This window comes from Schistosoma mansoni, chromosome 2 (genome assembly GCF_000237925.1).
Source record: "Schistosoma mansoni strain Puerto Rico chromosome 2, complete genome".
NCBI classification, from domain to species: Eukaryota; Metazoa; Platyhelminthes; class Trematoda; order Strigeidida; family Schistosomatidae; genus Schistosoma; species Schistosoma mansoni.
In genome coordinates, this window is record NC_031496.1 from 5,701,713 (window position 1) to 5,719,488 (window position 17,776).

A 17,776-nucleotide genomic window follows, 5' to 3' on the forward strand; every position below is an offset into this window, starting at 1 on the left:
GCTGTCTCTATGAGGGCAAATGATACAGCCTGGCTACCGAGACCCAATTAGATAAAGCTTAGTTTCGAACATGTACCTTGTTGTTTAAAGTTAGAAAACAGTCTTGATTTCTAGGAATATTTATGTACCAATATATACAAATAATAAATGGTAATAGAAGGAAAAATAATTAAAGTTAGAAATGACATTGAAGGTGATAAACTTAGCATAAACGAGCAAAACGTGACCAGTTCAGTATACCTGGACGTGTAAAATGTGTATCGATCAATAAAAGAACAGTTGGTTTGCAGTTATTTGGTAAAGCGTACGAAAGAGGATTGTGCCGTAAAGACGTGTTACCCACGTGTAATAGTTATGAAACAGATCTAATACGAGTGTCTTAGCCGTTAAGTCAAAGCTATATATTAATGACAGTTTATGAAAAAGGGCTTGATTCTCATTTCTTGAGTGTCAAGCACACTTCAAATGTGAAGGCTTATTATACAACCAGGCTACCCAAACTAAAGCACGTGGAATGGCGTTTGAACCTGGGAATTGATGGCTGAACACCTTAGCTACCAGCCCATGGCTCCATTGACTTTCCTTTCTAGGATTTAGGCAAACGTTTGTCTTTACATACTATAAATCAGAGGGGGGTATAAATAGTGAACTGGTTTTCGTCGTCTTTAATTAATAACGATCTGAGCTGGTTTTCCTACATTTCAGAATGTTTGCCATACATAGTAAATGTGGATTAAAACTGATTTCACTTCTGATTTAATGATAATATTAATTCTTGATTTGTTTGAAATTGCCCATGTTCAGAGATAATTTTCAATATTGACTAACTAATGGCTAAGAAGAGTTAAATTAAGAGTTAGCTACGTGACTTGCCCAGTAGTGTAAACGATTAAATTTTGACGATCTGCAAAGAGACTAGCATTCTACTTCACATCTATTCTAGTTCGAGCTGGACATAAATATCTTTATCAAACAATTGTTCAGTCAATCAATAACAATAACAAAGTAACAGAGCAAAAACAATTACCAAGAGGACTGTTCATAATCTGAATTTTATTTTACACAAATTAGCATACAAGGGTTCTGTCAAAATAGCCTATTCCATTGAATAATATTCGTTTTCATGTGTATTGAGGGTGAGTGGTTGAGTGATGACGGATATGATGAGTTTTCATGAAATCATTTGAATTTGTCTTGTTGAGTACCGTAGTTATCACCATCTTCATCGTCTTCAGATGAAGATGTTACGCTTAATGCACCATCAATCTTTTCCCTTTCACACTTGGGGCAATTACACCAAAACAGATAATTTGATGATAAGTGTTTACGTCTTGTGTGACGACCACGTGATTGTAGACAATGATCCAAATAGGAGATAGTGATTTCTTCACCTTCTTGAATCGATGTCAATGCAACCACAGATAATCGACTGTTGACTCCACTAAAACGAATTATTGCATTTGGTGAACAACTATGATTAATTCGACCTAAACAGTAAAGAAGAAAAAGTAATGACGATCAAGCCTTAGAATATAGCAAACTATAAATCATTATTCATTGACAGGAAATATACGAAAATTGTATATTACACTGTTTTCTTTCTGACACAGATTTATATTCATACTTAAATATTCATGGACTTAAAGATTCACATCAAACTACTACATTCAAATACTACTAGGTATGGAAGGATAAAATACAGGTTGACATACTAAAAAAAGCTAACGAAGAACACAAATAGTATAGGGAAAAACATGATTGAGCTATTATTATTGTTATTTTAAGTTTCACCTTACAAATTATTAACAAGATGTATTAGCAGGATAATTCACTTTGTTATTCCTTGTACCCCAAATGGAAACACAAATTTTACAACAAACCATCCTGACTGTTGCTATAACCTTGACGTGATGGTCGAGCCTTCCTACAGTCATGAACCAATAGGGCTATACTGGTTGGAACAGTCGTTTCTCAAGGTCCTAGCATGCCAGGCAGGTCGGTTGAAGAGCGGTAAGACTAAAAGCAGTTAACCTAAGATCTGAGAGGGAAGTCGTACTGCTGACTATACAGAGGTGTGACGGCAGTAAGGTATTTCCCTCAAACAACTAGCATAACATCGATGCAGCCTTCCCACAAAGGAAGAGTGGGGTTTAAAAAAATCGACCCTGAAAATACACGCCTCGCCTTATTCCACGGATATCCGTCTTCGGCGGTAAGGTCCCAACAAGTACGGAGCTGACACAAAAATTACCCACAAAATGGTCGTGTGTGATCGACCTCAAGTAGATATCTCTTGGGCAGTGCGGTCACGCTCTCAGGTTGGTAATACCACCTCTAACCCAACTTCCTTTTCAGGTACCTCTAGGAGGACCTTTCTGTTATAACTTGTGGCCGAGTGGATGCCCTGTTAACGTATGAAGTGATAAGACCGCTAATCAGAGGGCAGTGAATTATCGAATGGAACAGTGACATACGGAAACAGTAGGAGCAGTTTAGAGTACGTATCGGTCCTGCTTCTGCCCAGCCCAGCCAGTTAAGTCCAGAACAGCCTCTGCGGTAAGAATCATTATACTTCAAACATTCTGAGTTTATATATCAAACAAACCGACCACATCGTACCAGAAAATATAAAATAACATATGTATAAGATTGAGCCAAATATGGCTGTGAATAGGGGAGATAGTGAATAAAAGACGGCATAATTCAGGAATGGTAAATCATATAACAATAGTTCATACTTCAAAATAAAGCTTATAATAAGGGGAACTAGAATATGAATAGTTTAGGTATTTACCGACTATAGGATAGAAAATATATGCATAGTATTGGTCCACAAATGGATCCCAAAGTTATCATTCACTATCCTTCTCGGGGCATAACACTTTCCAAGATGTGGGCGACCGGGAAGTGATAACCGCCCTCATACCTATAATAGTATTCAACACCACTATATTCCCTCTTCAATTCCTATTATTCCCCATACTTCGACAATCAACCCTAAACTCCCTCCTCAAATGTCACCATGTCCAACAATTCCAGTATGTGAAATAATGTCCCAGGTCTACTGAAACCTCACTCCAAACTACACATTGAATCCTTCAACGTACGTACCCTATGTCAAATCGACCAGCAGGCCTTCTTGACTAAGACCCTAAAATATCCTACCATTGATGTGTGCTGTGTTGCCGAAACACACATACAAGACCCTAGTATGATCATCCACTTAGCCTCATGTAGCCAAAACAGAGAGCCGATAAGATACACCCTCCGTGTATCTGGCATCCCGACGGCAAATTTTCGTGGACTAACCGGTGTAGGCACAGTACTAAGTACGAGGGCAAATAAGCACTATTTGAATGGATCCCCGTTAACAATCGCCTATGTACTGTCCGGTCAAACGGCTCCATAAGAACTCGGGAGGATGGGGACACACACCGTTGCCTTTTCGACATTTCTCCTTACGCTCCCACTGACTGCAGCCCGGATTAAAAGAAGGACCAATTTTACAGAAAGCTCTCTGAACTTTTTTAAAAGGCTAAACACTCAGGCATAGTACTTGTAGTAGATTACTTTGATACCAAAGTAGGTACCTTAAACCAAACAGAAAGATATTTAGGTGCGTATTTTGGTATTCCGGCTCAGCGAACAAATAATAGTGATCGTATGCTTCAAATGTGCTCAGACAATCGTTTATTTATAACAATCACTAATTGTAAGCATAAGGAGAGACATAGTCTAACGTGGCACCAAATTAACAATGAACTCAAATGGGCCATATTGCCATCAGTCATCGTTGGAGAGGCTCGACAGAAGACTGTTGCTCGTTTTGGAGCACATGTTTAGACTCTGATCATGCTTTAATACGAGAACGCAGAAAGGACACATCAAGAAGACCCGTTAGAGTTGAGCTCAGCGACGCGAAAGACAAAAGTTCCAGGAACAGCTGAGTTCACATTTAGGCATTTCTGAAAACGAGACTGACCCAGATGTTGCTTGGAAAGATATACGAACAGCTATGGAAACAGCAGCAACATTTATTAGTAATTTAAACCAGAGTTACAAAACACCAATGGATTTCTGCCACATCTACTAAACTGATACTCTCGTAAACTCGTCCTATCAGCCTCCGAACAAGATGAAGAGCGAAAACAAATCAGATCTAGACCGACAAAAGGTCAACGGAACGACCGTTAGCAGTGGTGGGCAATGAAAGCAAAAGAGATAGAAAAGGCAGAGGATGGAGATAACACCAGACAGCTTTTCAGACTAATAAAAGAAAATGGAATTAAGAAGTCAAGTATAAGTGAGACCACTTAGGAAAAAGACGACACTCTTATCTGCTCTCAGCCCAGACGTTTAGAACGATGGGAAGAACACATTAAGAGGCAATTCAGTTGGCCTTTAGCTACCTACCATTTCCATACACTTTGAATGGGACATTGAAATAGGCCCACCGACTCTAATTGTACTTCAAAAGGCCATAGCTAATCTGAAACGAGGAAGAGCAACTGGATTAAGCCCAGAGGTCTTTAAGGATGGCAGTCTAGTTTTGGCGATTAGGTTGATTAATATTTTTGCTAATAACTGGAAAGTAAAGGTAATCTCGTTTGACTGGTCGCAACCACTGATTATCCAAATATATAAGAAAGGGTCAAACACAACCTGTGGTAGCTACTGACGAACTGACTTGACTAATATAGCGTCTAAGATGCTAGCCTCTATAATTATCGGAAAAAGATTTGTGAACTGAAAATATGAGAAAATCAGATTGGCTTTAGACCTAATTGTGGCTGTATCAGCCACATATTTGCCATCCGTCAGATTTCACAGCACAGACATGCTTATCGGCGTCCGACAATGATGGTCTTCCTTGACTTCAAATCAGTACTCGACTCTGTAATAGAGAGGTTTCGTCAGAGACCTACTGCTGGAAATAACATTCTTATCGTCTGAATTTCCGGAAATTAATCTCCTACCAGGAGATCCACTTATTGCTCAAGAATACACAGATGATACAGCTCTGTTTGGTGAAGACGCTGATAAAATGCAGTTTTTTGGTAGCACTAAGTAAGAATGCCAGTATGTTTGGGATGCGTTTCTCCCACTGTAGATGGAAATTGTTGTTTCAGACTAGTCTGTGTCAACACCTGAACTAAAGATAGGGAGTGAAGTAATCGAAGTGATCAAAACTCCACTTATCTTAGAAGTCTGATCAAACCTAATGAGTTGGTGTCTGACGAAATCTCTGAACGGGTTCAAAATGCTCGTTTGGCTTTTGTTAACGTCACCAATGGTGAAGGAGAGATATCCGTCTATCAATTAAGGTACGAGTATACTTCTAGCCAGTTTGTCCTGTTTCACTTTACGGCTGCGAAACGTGGCCATTAGGAGTAGAGGATACTCGTAAGTTACTAGTATTTGATCACAGATGTCATAGAAATATTGCTCGTATCTGCTGGGTTCGCGAGGTAAGTAATAGTGAGGTCAGACTGAATCAAGTACATAGCTCTGGACTTTCCAACGGAGTATCACAAATATATCAGTCCATTTACTTCAAATCGCCGCGTGTTTAGCTGAAATACAAAAGTTAATCTAAAAATACTTACTTTGATAGTAATATAAACCCACTCCTTCGTTGTCCAAGAAAGAACCGACGTGATCATCAATTGCCGAATATAGTTGGTCGACAAAGAGATTATATTCATTAGATGTTTTTTCATTTGTCGTATCGACTAATTTTCCAGACTGATTAACCCAAACACTGAAAGCACTTGTTGCAATACCTTGACCATTACGACTAATCAGACATAAAGCACTTGTAAAATGATCTTTCTCTAATAATGTATTTATTCCAGCTTTTTGCAGGGTTTGGATGCATTCATCATATGATGTAGCATGACTAAACTTTTGACATAAAAATAAGAGTACTTCAATAAATGCACTATGAATTTCTTCAATATGTGTAGCAAACTGATCACCAAGTATTTGATGATAGAGAATACCATTTTCATTGATTATTGCACTTGTACTAGAAACAAACTGCTTTAGTGCTTCGACTAAATGCTGTGAGGTCGATGAACCAATAAGACACGCTGATAGACATGCGGCAACAATGCGAACAAGCAAAAAGATAGTGCCACTTTCTGGAGGATAATGAGACTGTCGCCAGATTATGTCCAATTTTCCTAATGGATTTTCCTTGCCTTTTTCAATGGGTGCCATACACAATGGAGAATGATATGTAAGAGCAGCTGATTCGAGACAGTTAGGAGAACAGTAGTTAACTAAGCAATTAGGACAGTGAACAGCTTGGTTACAGTGAAATGATGCCTCTGAATAAGGTAATACAAGCGATGGATTGTTAGTAAGTCTCCTTATATTCTCCTCCGATGTTTCGAGTGGACACAAACAATGATCACAAGCTTTATATCCATAGAGCTTGTTCCATGAAAACTGACAGCATATTAGAGGATCTTCTGAAAAAAGGATGTCTTCAGGATTTATAAATTGAGTAGCAACAAGACCCCTTCCACGAGTTGGTCCGAAATCGACTTCTCTTGTGAGATTCATTAGTTTGAATGGACCTACAGTATAAATTACAAAATCATTAGACATCAATTAGACTTGAATAAATGAAGCATACGCCAAGTTAAGGAGGCATATGTCCAAATACTTAAGGTAGCACAAACTCAAAGTGGCTTTTGGATCTTAAGTCAAAACTGTGAACGAAATTGCTAATAAATGAAAGTTTTCCTTAACAACTAATTATAGGGTGATGGACGACTTAACTCAAATAGAGAAAGATAAGACTCAGAATTCTGACAAACATTCACTGTGTACATATACATCACATACGATGCAAACGAATGTGATGTTTCGGTTACGTATACAACTGAACTTCATAATTTATACAACCTGATTGTAAAGGGAATGATCGACAGAAATTCTGCTATGACATTGGTAAGGATTGAAACACTACCGAGTAGTATAAATTCACAAATGTCATAACTAACAGCTGTGTTTTTTTCCAGTAAGTCTAGAAGGCCGATTATGTTAGAGAGTGAAATGTATAAAAAAACAGAAGTGATATTCAATAACTATGTCTAAAAATAAAGTTCGCCATGTATCTAACCTAGCTTCAAAATTAGCATGTAAGCGGGAAAAAAGACTTACACATTAAGAGTCCGTATCCAGAAAAAAGGTTTAAGAGTAATATTATGATGGCTTAACGATCAGATCTCTTGATCGCCAACCACGTTTGATATTTAGACAGTCAATTAGCTTTATAACGAGTACATGAACCCAGTTGGGTTTGAATGATTTAGGAACTTATAAGTTAGATTTTTCAATGCAGCGTAATGAACACTTTGTGGTCTATTTCCATGATTAATATTTAGGAACTTAGATACCAGCTAATTTTTCAAGCGACGTTAAGAGAGTTTAGTCACATGTCTATGAGTCAGTGAAAAGTGTTGATACTGCAAAGTCTTAATAAAAGCGAGTATCTTCGAAGGGCTCCTCTCATGATTTCGGCATATGGCGTCAGTAATTCACAAACAACAGATCTGTACAGTACAAAAATTAAAAACACTTGATATTCCTAGTAATATCTATTACGTAAAGAGAAACTTACAGAGGACCAAATAGAGGGGTCATACCAGGCCTCGAAGTTACTGAATTTCCTTCTCAAGTGCTGGTAAATGTGATTTAAGTGGATGAGTCGCGTGTGAGAATCCTAACCAATACATGTTGATAACTCAGAGACGCCGATTGATATAAACCAGGACCATTCATGTTAACACGGGGACACTTATTCCTTACATTGCTATGAATTTTCGATGTTAATGTTACTTCATTTTTTACTGAGCAAATTTAAACCGAAATTTCGAATAGTGAATTTTTTTTACGTATGATATTCACTAGAAAAGCACCTTATTGTACATTCTTATATAAAATTGTGATATATATATATATATATATATATAGTCTTGCTCAAATGAACTTCAACAATGAATAACTTAATAGCTCACTCACAAGTGACTCTACACATCTACGTTATGAGTGAACAATAATTGAATTTGTGAGAGAATCAAACCCTTAGATGAGTATTAGCTAATCTATACTTGTTAACGTTTGTAAAATACGCAAAAAATTTGTTAGAATACATGTCAATATTTTTTATTTAGGGCTTCATGGAAGTAGGCTTATTCAATAACTTATTCACGCTCTTGTATAAAGTGACTAGCTTATTTACGACGGCTTCCGTTACTTTGATCCGAGTAACGTTTAACTCGTAAACCCCTCTCAAGTTTTAGAGCTAATGAATCTTACGACTCTTTGATAAAGGTTACATTTAAATATGGAAACCGAGAGGATCAACGAAGTTATCTAAGCTATTCTATAATATCGAATCGCACTACTGTCCGACATCGGCTTCGACAGAGAATGATATGGAAGCCGCGTAGGTTTCAGCTTCAGTATGGTGAGGGCAGGAGGCTTGATGGCCCATGTTAGTCCTGGCAATGGTGGTGTCTCAGCTGATCCAACTTTATTTCGAAAGAGTCGACAGATGTGGCCTCAACAACGTACATAGGTAATGAATTCCACTCGTTGATGATTCGATAGGAAAGTCGATAGTCGGCTGACAAGTAACTTGTTCTGGGCTCGTGAACGTTTTCTAAGTGTCCTCATAAATTCTCTGATTCAGAAGATGAGAAAAATGAGGGCATACAAGGTGCAAGTTTTTTACTAAGTAATTTGAAGACCGAAATCAAGTCACCTCTAGTTCTTCGGTATGGCAATGGGAAGTAGCTGTAAATAATTCTCCAAAATCAATAGCTCATTAAGTGTTCGACATTGGATGCTGACCACGTTGTTTGAGTGGACTTGTTTAACTGAAGGCTTTCAGTCATGCATCCGTATCAGATCACGTCTCGAACCAGCGTGGGACACTGCTCCTACGCTCACTAGCCAGATTAGATCAAACGCTTCTCTTCATATGGAATACAGAATCCCCTTTTATCTTGGCTCAAGTCATTTTTAGAAGAACGTAGCCAAATTGTCCGCTTTGGATCTTGCTACTCCAAAACTATGAATGTAACCAGTGGGGTTATACAAGGAAGTGTAATTGGTCCATTACTATTTCTCCTTTTTATCAATGACGTTTGCTCCCTCTTTCAATATGGTAAACCTTTTCTTTTTGCCGATGATCTAAAAGTGGTTTATTCATTCTCATCTCCCACAAAAGAAAGCTATATTCCAACGGTAATCCAAGAAGAAATAAAAAAGTTGTACGAATGGACTATTTCGTGGAATTTGCCACTTAATGTTGACAAAAGTGGATTTATTAACATTGGCCGTTGCCTTAACTTAAATCTGGCTATACACAAACATACACTGAGGCCTCTCAACACTGTTCGTGACTTGGGTTTAAGATATAGCGACAGTTTGAACTTTTCTGAACATATTGCATCTCAAGTATCCAAAGCTAGAAAGCTCATCGGATTCATAATGATCAACTTCAATAATACGGAATCGAGATTATTATTATACAGAAAATGTATCTTACGAATTCTGGAATATGGTATTTTAGTTTATAATAATTGCAGGCATAATGACCTGATTAAAATTGAAGAAGGTTCACCAAAGCTGTTTTGGGGTATTCTGACAACAAAGACTATCACCAAAGATGTCAACAACTCCAACTAGAACCTCTCTGGATCAGGCGTATCAAATTAAACCTTATCTTTCTCTACCGGCTTCTTAACGGTATTTCTTACTCTTCGCTATCTACCCCTTCATACTCTATGATACCGTCCCACAATCTACGCAATAAGGAAAATATTCTAGTGATTCCAAAAACGCACACAAATTTGCGCCAGAATTTTTTCGTTATTCGCTACTCAACCATGTGGAATAGACTGCCAATGAACCTCCGATGCAGTGAAACTATAATCCGGTTCCGAAGTCTTCTTGATGATTTTCTTTTCGAAAGTTGATTGTGTCACCTATTGAATATCAACGTGCTTAACAATGATTTATACAAAAAAGGTCCGTCATCTATCTGACTGACTGAAAAGCAAAGTGAAACCTTTGAAACTTTTCATGTCTATTCTATTTCACTTTTATTCATCTTAATATACAAAGTCTGCTTATATTCGTGTTTATAATTATTACTGTTATTAATATCATTATTGGTCTTTCGACACATTAGATATTCTTTTCATCTCTTCTTGTCCTTCTAAACATATTTTATTCCTAAATATCCAAAGTCTACAATTAAAAATAAAAAACCCCTATGTTCCACTAAAACAAATTTATTTATTTTCTTTTTCTTTTTTTAAAAAATCTTCACAACATATATATAACATATAGAAATTTATATTTAATTATTCTTTGCAATTAATTATGACTATGATAGCATCATTCTAAATTATTATAATTGCACTAATGTTTATACTAATACCCGGTTTCACTCTGTATACTGTTACATAAATCTACATGTATTTATCCGTTATGGTTTATTATTGTTGTTATTATTATTTTAAAATTATTCGTTCATCTCAAAGGTCTATATCCATTACACTATTATGATCATGGTTGAACCCTTTCACTATGTGTTCATTTCTTTTCTCCCTCTCTCCTTTCTTTTCCCTTCTAAATAAATATTATTCTTAAGATTACGAAGCTTTGGATTGAGACAATAACTTTAGTTACGTTGAATTCAACTTATCAGACTCATTTTATCTTCACTATGTATATACACCTCATACATATTGATTATCTTTTGCACTTAATTGAGACTTTCATAGCATCACCCAAAACTGTCTGCACGAACAAACACTTATTCTAACGTCATATCTTACTGCAATAATAAGTTATTTAATTATCAATTTATTCTGTTTTATTTCATTTTTATTACTCGTTTTGCTATACACACAAAGTTGTTTATTCTTGTTCTGCGTTAAGATCTTTACGTATTCCGCGGCTCTTTCATTTCTATTTCCTTAGTTTCTCCCTTTCCTCCTTCAAAATCAATTCAAAATTCTTGCTAATTACACAGAACCTGATTTATTATCACTATTCTATTATTAATATTTTATTTTCCTTTTCCTTCTTTTCTCAAACATGGCATATGTAATGTTAACATTATTGAAAATTGTGTATTATTGCATCTTTTGAAGAAACCCGAAATGGTTTCTTCACAGCACTTATGTACCCATAAGGTGTTTGTGAATAATAATAATATATTGATGACGTATCAAATATATCTTTCCGATCTCCTCGCATCTGACTTCTGACTTCATTTGGTTGGAGAAAGCTTCATATATATAAGGTGCCACTGATTGCAGGTTGTAAAATCAGAATACTAGTCGTATCTTCAGGGAATAGGTTTAGTTTAGCCAGTCGAGCATCATACGGGAGCTTCGATATTCCGGGAATCAGCTTATTCGCCGTTCCCTGAACCTTTACCAAAGGCCCACTGTCTTTAAGCAGAAGCTAGCCGCTTGCATGCAGTACCCAAGTTTAGGGCGCATGAATACTGTAGTTAAAGTCAAAATGGTTTTAGCGTCGATGTGACTAATAACCTCATGTATTGACCACAGGTTTCTAAACCCTTTGGTGGCTATTGCAAGGTAGTGTGCAGCAGTTTTTAAATCTTGACTAACGATTACCCCTAAGTAACTGTGTGTCTGGACAACAGGTAGCTCAATGCTATTCATCATGTATATATCTGTAACTTGATGACCAAAACGCATCACAATACACTTAGAAGTATTAATCGGCAGCTGCCAGCTTTGAGATCATTCAGACAATTTATCCAGTTCATTTTTAAGTTCTGAGCCATCATCTGTACTTCTCCATATCTTGACATCGTCAGCATATAGGAAGACCGATAATGACAGGAGACGAGGAAGGTCATTTACATATAGGAGGAATAACACTGGCCCCCGAAGTGTACCCTGAGGCACTCTGCTAAGCACAATTGCCTAACTAGACAACTTAGAGTTCACTCGTACTCCCTGTCGATGCCCAACTAGGAAATCTATTATCTACATTAATGGATTACTTCCAACCCCTACATTTCTTAACTTATGTAACAGCCGGTTGTGAGGAACATTGTCAAAAGCTTTGCTGAAGTCAATTTAGGCTACGTTTGTAGGCAGCTTTCGGTTTTTAAAAGCACACCAACTTTCACAAGCCACCAATAAGTTAGTGAGACAGGAATAACTTATTCTAAAGACATTCTGCTTCTTGTAAAGGATCCGGTTTTCAGTGCTGTCAGTCAGCAGATCCTTCTCGAATAATCTTTTCTAACATTTTAACAGCCACTCTAGTTAGGCCAACGGGTCTGTAATTCTCAGGTTCATGTTACCTACTTTTTTTGATGACAGGACTAACTATGGCGTTCTTCCAGTCTTTTGGTAATCAACCCTGGATTACAGTTAGATTTAAGCATATACCTAAAGGGTTCACAACAATGGTAGCTAATTAATTTAGTAATCTAGGATGCAGTTCATCGGGTGGCGTGAATTTGCCTATTTCAGGCATATTGAGCAAACCAAAGACGTCGAGTTCTTTAATGGTCACGTCGTCAAGTGTGTGTGGGAGGGATTTGTATGGACTGACGGGAAGGGTTTTCTTTTGGTTGCTGAAGTAGTTTGAGAATACTTAAGCCTTACCATAGTCGCCCTCTACTAATGATGAAACATTAGTGTCTCCCGATGGTGCTGAAATATTTCCTCTTCTATTAGTCCTCTGGTGTGTATAGGATTACAAGCATTTAGGACATTCTATGGATTCCTTAACATCTTTCTCTTCTTACAACCTTTAAGACTTAGGACAAGTCATGGCACACGTATTTTTAGCTTCTTGACGTTCAGATTTTGTCTCATCAGTACCCTGCAACTTAAATCTTTCTCAAATTATTCTCCTATTACAGAGAAGGGTGTGAACCTCCCTGCTGAACCATGGTTTCTCGGACCCCTTGGCGTAGTTCAAGGGATGTGGGGTGTAGTGACTTTTAAACACAAGTCTCAAAATACATCTCAAGCCATTTCACTCGACGACTCTTGCTCTATTGTTCTATCTACTGACGATGCTGAATGTATAATATCTTGAATATTGGATTTCCAGACGTTATGTCTGGGTTGAGCTAACGCGTGATCGTTTTTGACACCTATATTGAAGTCGAAGGTTAGAACTGCATGATCACTTTTACCTAGGGGTGGCATGTAATCAAGGTTCATGACGTCATCCTCATAATGGGTCAGTGTGAGATCCAGTTAGGATGATTCAGAGTTTGGGTCGTACCTAGTCACTTCTTTCATATGTTGTACTAGGGAACATGTGATAACTTTACCAACCAGCTCCTGCTCAAAGGATTTTCTAAAAAATCAGTTCTAAGATTTTCTCAATCTACCATAGGTGCATTAAAGTCTGTCGTGATTAGACGTCGACAACTTTGCGACCAAGACCTCATCTACCTCACAGCCTAGTAGACCAAAGCAATCAGCAGCTTTCGTACTTTACATTTCAAGCGGTAACTAACTAGTTAACACGTCATGCTCTCATGGGGTACACTGTCGTTAACGGCAAATGGGACAGTATTCCTAATGAATAGAGCTACTTCTCATCCTTTACTCTTCTGGATTCTGTTGAATCTTATTAACTTAAAGCCTTCAGAATCAAGTTTCACATTATCTTTAGGCTGCGTAAGCGAAGTTTCTGTGACTTCGATTATATCTGGCTTGGTAAAATCAATCTGTAAACACAGTATGGAGCACTTGTCGAGCAAGCTTGTGTGTTGGCTCTGCTGAATTAGTCAAATGACGTGGTTATAACCAAGAGCAAATTATTTATGATGACAGTCGCTATCTAGTTTCACCGGGATTTGAGTGAGTTTACTTCAAATTCATTTATACGGAAAGAGAGGTAAATTCACTTCATTCGATCTATCGGTAATTCACTGTATTGGAACCCCTACTATAAATTTTCTACCGGCTAATAATAATTTAGTACATGGTTTGTATTCAATTACAGACTCATATAATCAACCTTCTACATTCCACTCAAGATTTGGATACAATTAAGTTCAAGCATAATAAATGGCATCAGAAACTTATTAGACTTTAGATTTCTGAACCTAATGAAACCTTTTTGATTATCACTACGATTAATAACACATTGATTTTTTGTTTGACCCAGGGGAAGTATTCATTATTCTGGCTAGCGGGTTACTAGACAAAATGTATAACCAAATACACGTTGGAATAAGGTAAAGCTTACAAAACTACATTATTCAAGTAATTTATGGCAATCGCTGTATTAAGTCTACAACTAAGGGAAAACTTTTATGTTTCCAGATATCTGGACAGTAACCTCTTGACCAATTTCAACCTTATTGTGTATTGGGTATTTGACCAATTGATTTATGGACTAGTCGGGTGATCGTCTTTGGTTTCGTCAAATATTTAAGGCTAGTACGACTAAAGATTGGTATTTTAACATCAAAATGTGAGTTTAGGTAGTTAGAAAATTTTAACTTGACGTATTATCGGTACATTAGTAATTGTATATTGAACAGTGTTTCTTCACTGCAGATTTTGTTGACAAATTTTAGGAAGAAATTTAAAATGAAACCGATTTCCGTGTATTCAATTACTTGTTGATTAGTTTTTCTTTAACTACTGAAGACCATATGGTGTGGCTAATAAGACGAAAGGATGGTGTGTCACCAATATTCCCTCTTCGTGGATGCTTTTGTTTGGATAATCGTTTGGGTTGTTTTATCTCAACGATAACCACAGCAGTATATATAAACATTTTATTTTCGATAGCTTGTTGTTAGATTAGTTCTGCTATTTCATGGATATTTGTGGTGCTAGATCTGGTTACTTGGGCAATTCCAGATTTTGTTATTGATCCACAGTTCCCAACTTATTGGCGTATTAGATTTTGGAAAGGTTAGGGTTTTTTTCTATAATTATCTGTCGCATTTTTAGGCTTCATATTGTGTGATATCTTCATGTTTTTTGCAAATCTTATTCTTTTGATAATGTCCGTAATCGTGATTGTTGCTATTTCTTGGCCAGCGAGATACGTAATATAAAATAGTACACTAATAATATCTTTAGAGACTTTACCATTTGAAATCATATCTTCGAGCCTGGTGCATAATCATGATTTTGTACCAGATCGCTAATCTAGGAGTTGGTGTGTATACGTACTCTTGGTATGGACTTGCTGCATGGGTATGTACACCTATACATATATTTAGACTAACTTTCAGCGTGCACCGTACTTGATCTTCAGTGTGATGTATTTCATTGTATGTTACGTTCTCTATGTGAGTTGAGGTTCATTTCATCTTCTGTGTTATTTCAGTTTGCCCTGTTAGCCGTCGTCCCATCGTCGTTGTCCAATATGTGTATTAAGATTCGTTTTCATTATATTATAATATGTTGTCGTTAATTTCTTTTGCAGCTATGGTGTTGGATAATTTGTTGGTCGTATAAGGTAGAGATTGATATCGCTCTTGAAACTGAGGATGATAAAATGGCGGTTTACATTTATTCTCAAGTAGACGAAAACAGTCTGAGAACTGGAATATCTTCTTTTTACAATTAGAACACACTTATTTCAAACCAGACTGTTAACTAATTGTGTTTCTTGTTTTAGGTCGGGTTTTTGATAGTTGGATATTCATACTATTCAGAAATCAGGCTCGCACTAGTTGGAGAGGGTGATCCAGAAGTTTTACAGGAAATCAACTTCCTCAGTGGAGCTGCGAGTACAATGTCACCTCATATCTATACCTTCCCACAAAACCAAAAAATATAAGTTATACTCTTTTGATATTAGTGCCACTGATTTCATGATGTGTTGACTTCTGTCATTATAACGGTTCTAAATAAAAATATTTGGAGATGATTAGACGTCAAAAACTTGTTTATGAGAAAAATTCTACTGATTTTAACTGAACCTTGTCTTTTTTGAACACATTATTGTCTTGTGGAAGAAGCTTTATGCTCACAATTTAGATTTTTGATTCTCAATAATTTATTTGTTGAAAAGTGTGCATGTATTTATTTATTACCAATTCAGATATCTGTGAAGTTTTTATGTATGTGGTTTGACATCATACACAGTTTATAATGGTCTATATGCAGCAGAATATCAAGCATCCACAGTTTACTGCATTGATAATTTTTACATGCTGAACGTATCACTGATAGGAAATAAAAGTATATAAGCTTGTTTGGGACAATTCTGTTGAGAGTGGATGTAAACAAGGTCCATATGACTATGTCAGCTAGTAAGGAGTTGAAAAGCACGTTTCTCATAGACAGCTAATCGCCAAATCTGGCGTCAATGTTTGATCATGCGTCATGAGCTAGTTTTATTAAAGCCATATGGCATTTTAAGGACAGTTTTAGACCCACACTTTTGTACCCTAAGCCTACCTTTTTACTAATTTGTGACTTGATTTCACCTCTACTACCGTCAGATACTCTGACTTTCTAACACATAGCATGCAATCAGGAAGCCCGGTTGAGGTTCACAAACTTGCGTTACACGCAGGACATCTATTATCTGAAGAACTAGTACACTCTGCAGTGGTTTTCTCTGTATTGTTCGCTGTAAATTATTGTATAAGGACTCTTGAGACACTCTTTGGTTGCCGTTATTAGATTTTGAATATATTTAAGGGATTCCTGATGTCATTGATTACATCGGTGAATGGTTGCTCAATTCCGTGGATCAGTTGAAGTTAGACATTAACACCGTTGGATACCGGCTCAGTGGTCTATCGGTTAAGTGCTCTGGCGCCAGACTGGTAGGTCCTGGGTTCAAATCTCGTGATACGGGATCGTGGATGCGCACTGCTGAGGCGTCCCACAATAGGACGAAACAGCTGTCCAATGCTTCCAGGTTTTCGATGGTGGTCTAGCTTCAACTGACTCATGATCTCAACTATATAAAATTACTAAAAATCTCCACAAAACCCCCTTCTAATAATGATTCCGTTCGCTTTGTTTAATAAGTATAATATGAATTATGTTGGTTTACTGGCCATTTATATACTGAGTTGCTATTCGTAATGAATAATGAGCTATTCTTGGTATAAAAACAGCATAAGCTCACTTGAGATCGATAGTTTGTGCTTTGCCAACAGTTTGAACAGACATTTGTTTGCGGTATAACCAAAATAGCTTAGAAGGTTGTTGCCTCACAGTCATTTTCAGAATCGTTGTGATTTGATAGATTTATCGCCCTCGAAACAATTTTGCCAAATAATTACTAATAAATTAAGCGATATAATTTCTATTATAGTTCATCATTTAGTGTATGTGGCCTCATGCTTATGGACTTGTGTTTATAGGCTTCTGTCGTCAAAATTAGTAAAGTAAATATCTAGATAGTTGTTACTAAGTTTTTCGTTCCTGTAATCTGCTGGCGTGTTCAAAAGCTTGTTTTGTTTGTTAACTACATAAGTATTATTGTAGTGGCGGGCTTGCGCGTACTAACCAATAGCAATAAAATACTCGATTATGGTCGACCTCATAATTATTTATTTTTGGTTTTCAAGTCTTGTTATTTAATTGAATATGAGTAGCAACCAATACATTCTAAGGTTAAATAAGTGCGAAATTGTTACGCTATTAGTTAGTTTTGTTATGTAGTTTAATTGTTATTACCTTAATTGATTTATAGTCTGTCTAATGGAACTAATAGCTTCAAGATTATTACCATAACTTTTCGAAATTCCTAA

The 17,776-nt window shown here is 36.8% G+C and overlaps 2 protein-coding genes across 4 annotated transcripts; one reads left to right on the plus strand and one right to left on the minus strand.

Moving 5' to 3' along the window:
• Positions 1 to 1,179: 1,179 nt before the first annotated feature.
• On the minus strand, positions 1,180 to 8,295 carry Smp_121610.1 (putative set and mynd domain containing; the record flags this gene model as incomplete). 3 transcript variants are annotated; one of them, XM_018795459.1, is made up of 3 exons in its annotated part: positions 8,270 to 8,295; positions 5,607 to 6,584; positions 1,180 to 1,487 (listed from the first exon to the last, which is right to left on the minus strand). In XM_018795459.1, the coding sequence occupies exons 2-3, from the start codon at positions 6,568 to 6,570 to the stop codon at positions 1,180 to 1,182; spliced, it is 1,272 nt and encodes a 423-aa protein (XP_018649768.1). In that variant the 5' UTR covers positions 6,571 to 6,584; positions 8,270 to 8,295. The 3 variants fall into 3 exon arrangements, with proteins under 3 accessions (XP_018649768.1, XP_018649770.1, XP_018649769.1); XM_018795457.1 differs by lacking the exon at positions 8,270 to 8,295 and adding an exon at positions 8,035 to 8,085; XM_018795458.1 differs by lacking the exon at positions 8,270 to 8,295 and adding an exon at positions 7,174 to 7,521.
• Positions 8,296 to 15,182: 6,887 nt separating this feature from the next.
• Smp_121600 (hypothetical protein) lies at positions 15,183 to 15,843 on the plus strand (the record flags this gene model as incomplete). The annotated part of the gene is made up of 2 exons (XM_018795460.1): positions 15,183 to 15,254; positions 15,682 to 15,843. 2 exons carry the CDS (start codon positions 15,183 to 15,185, stop codon positions 15,841 to 15,843), a joined length of 234 nt encoding a protein of 77 aa, XP_018649771.1.
• Between the last annotated feature and the right edge of the window lie 1,933 nt (positions 15,844 to 17,776).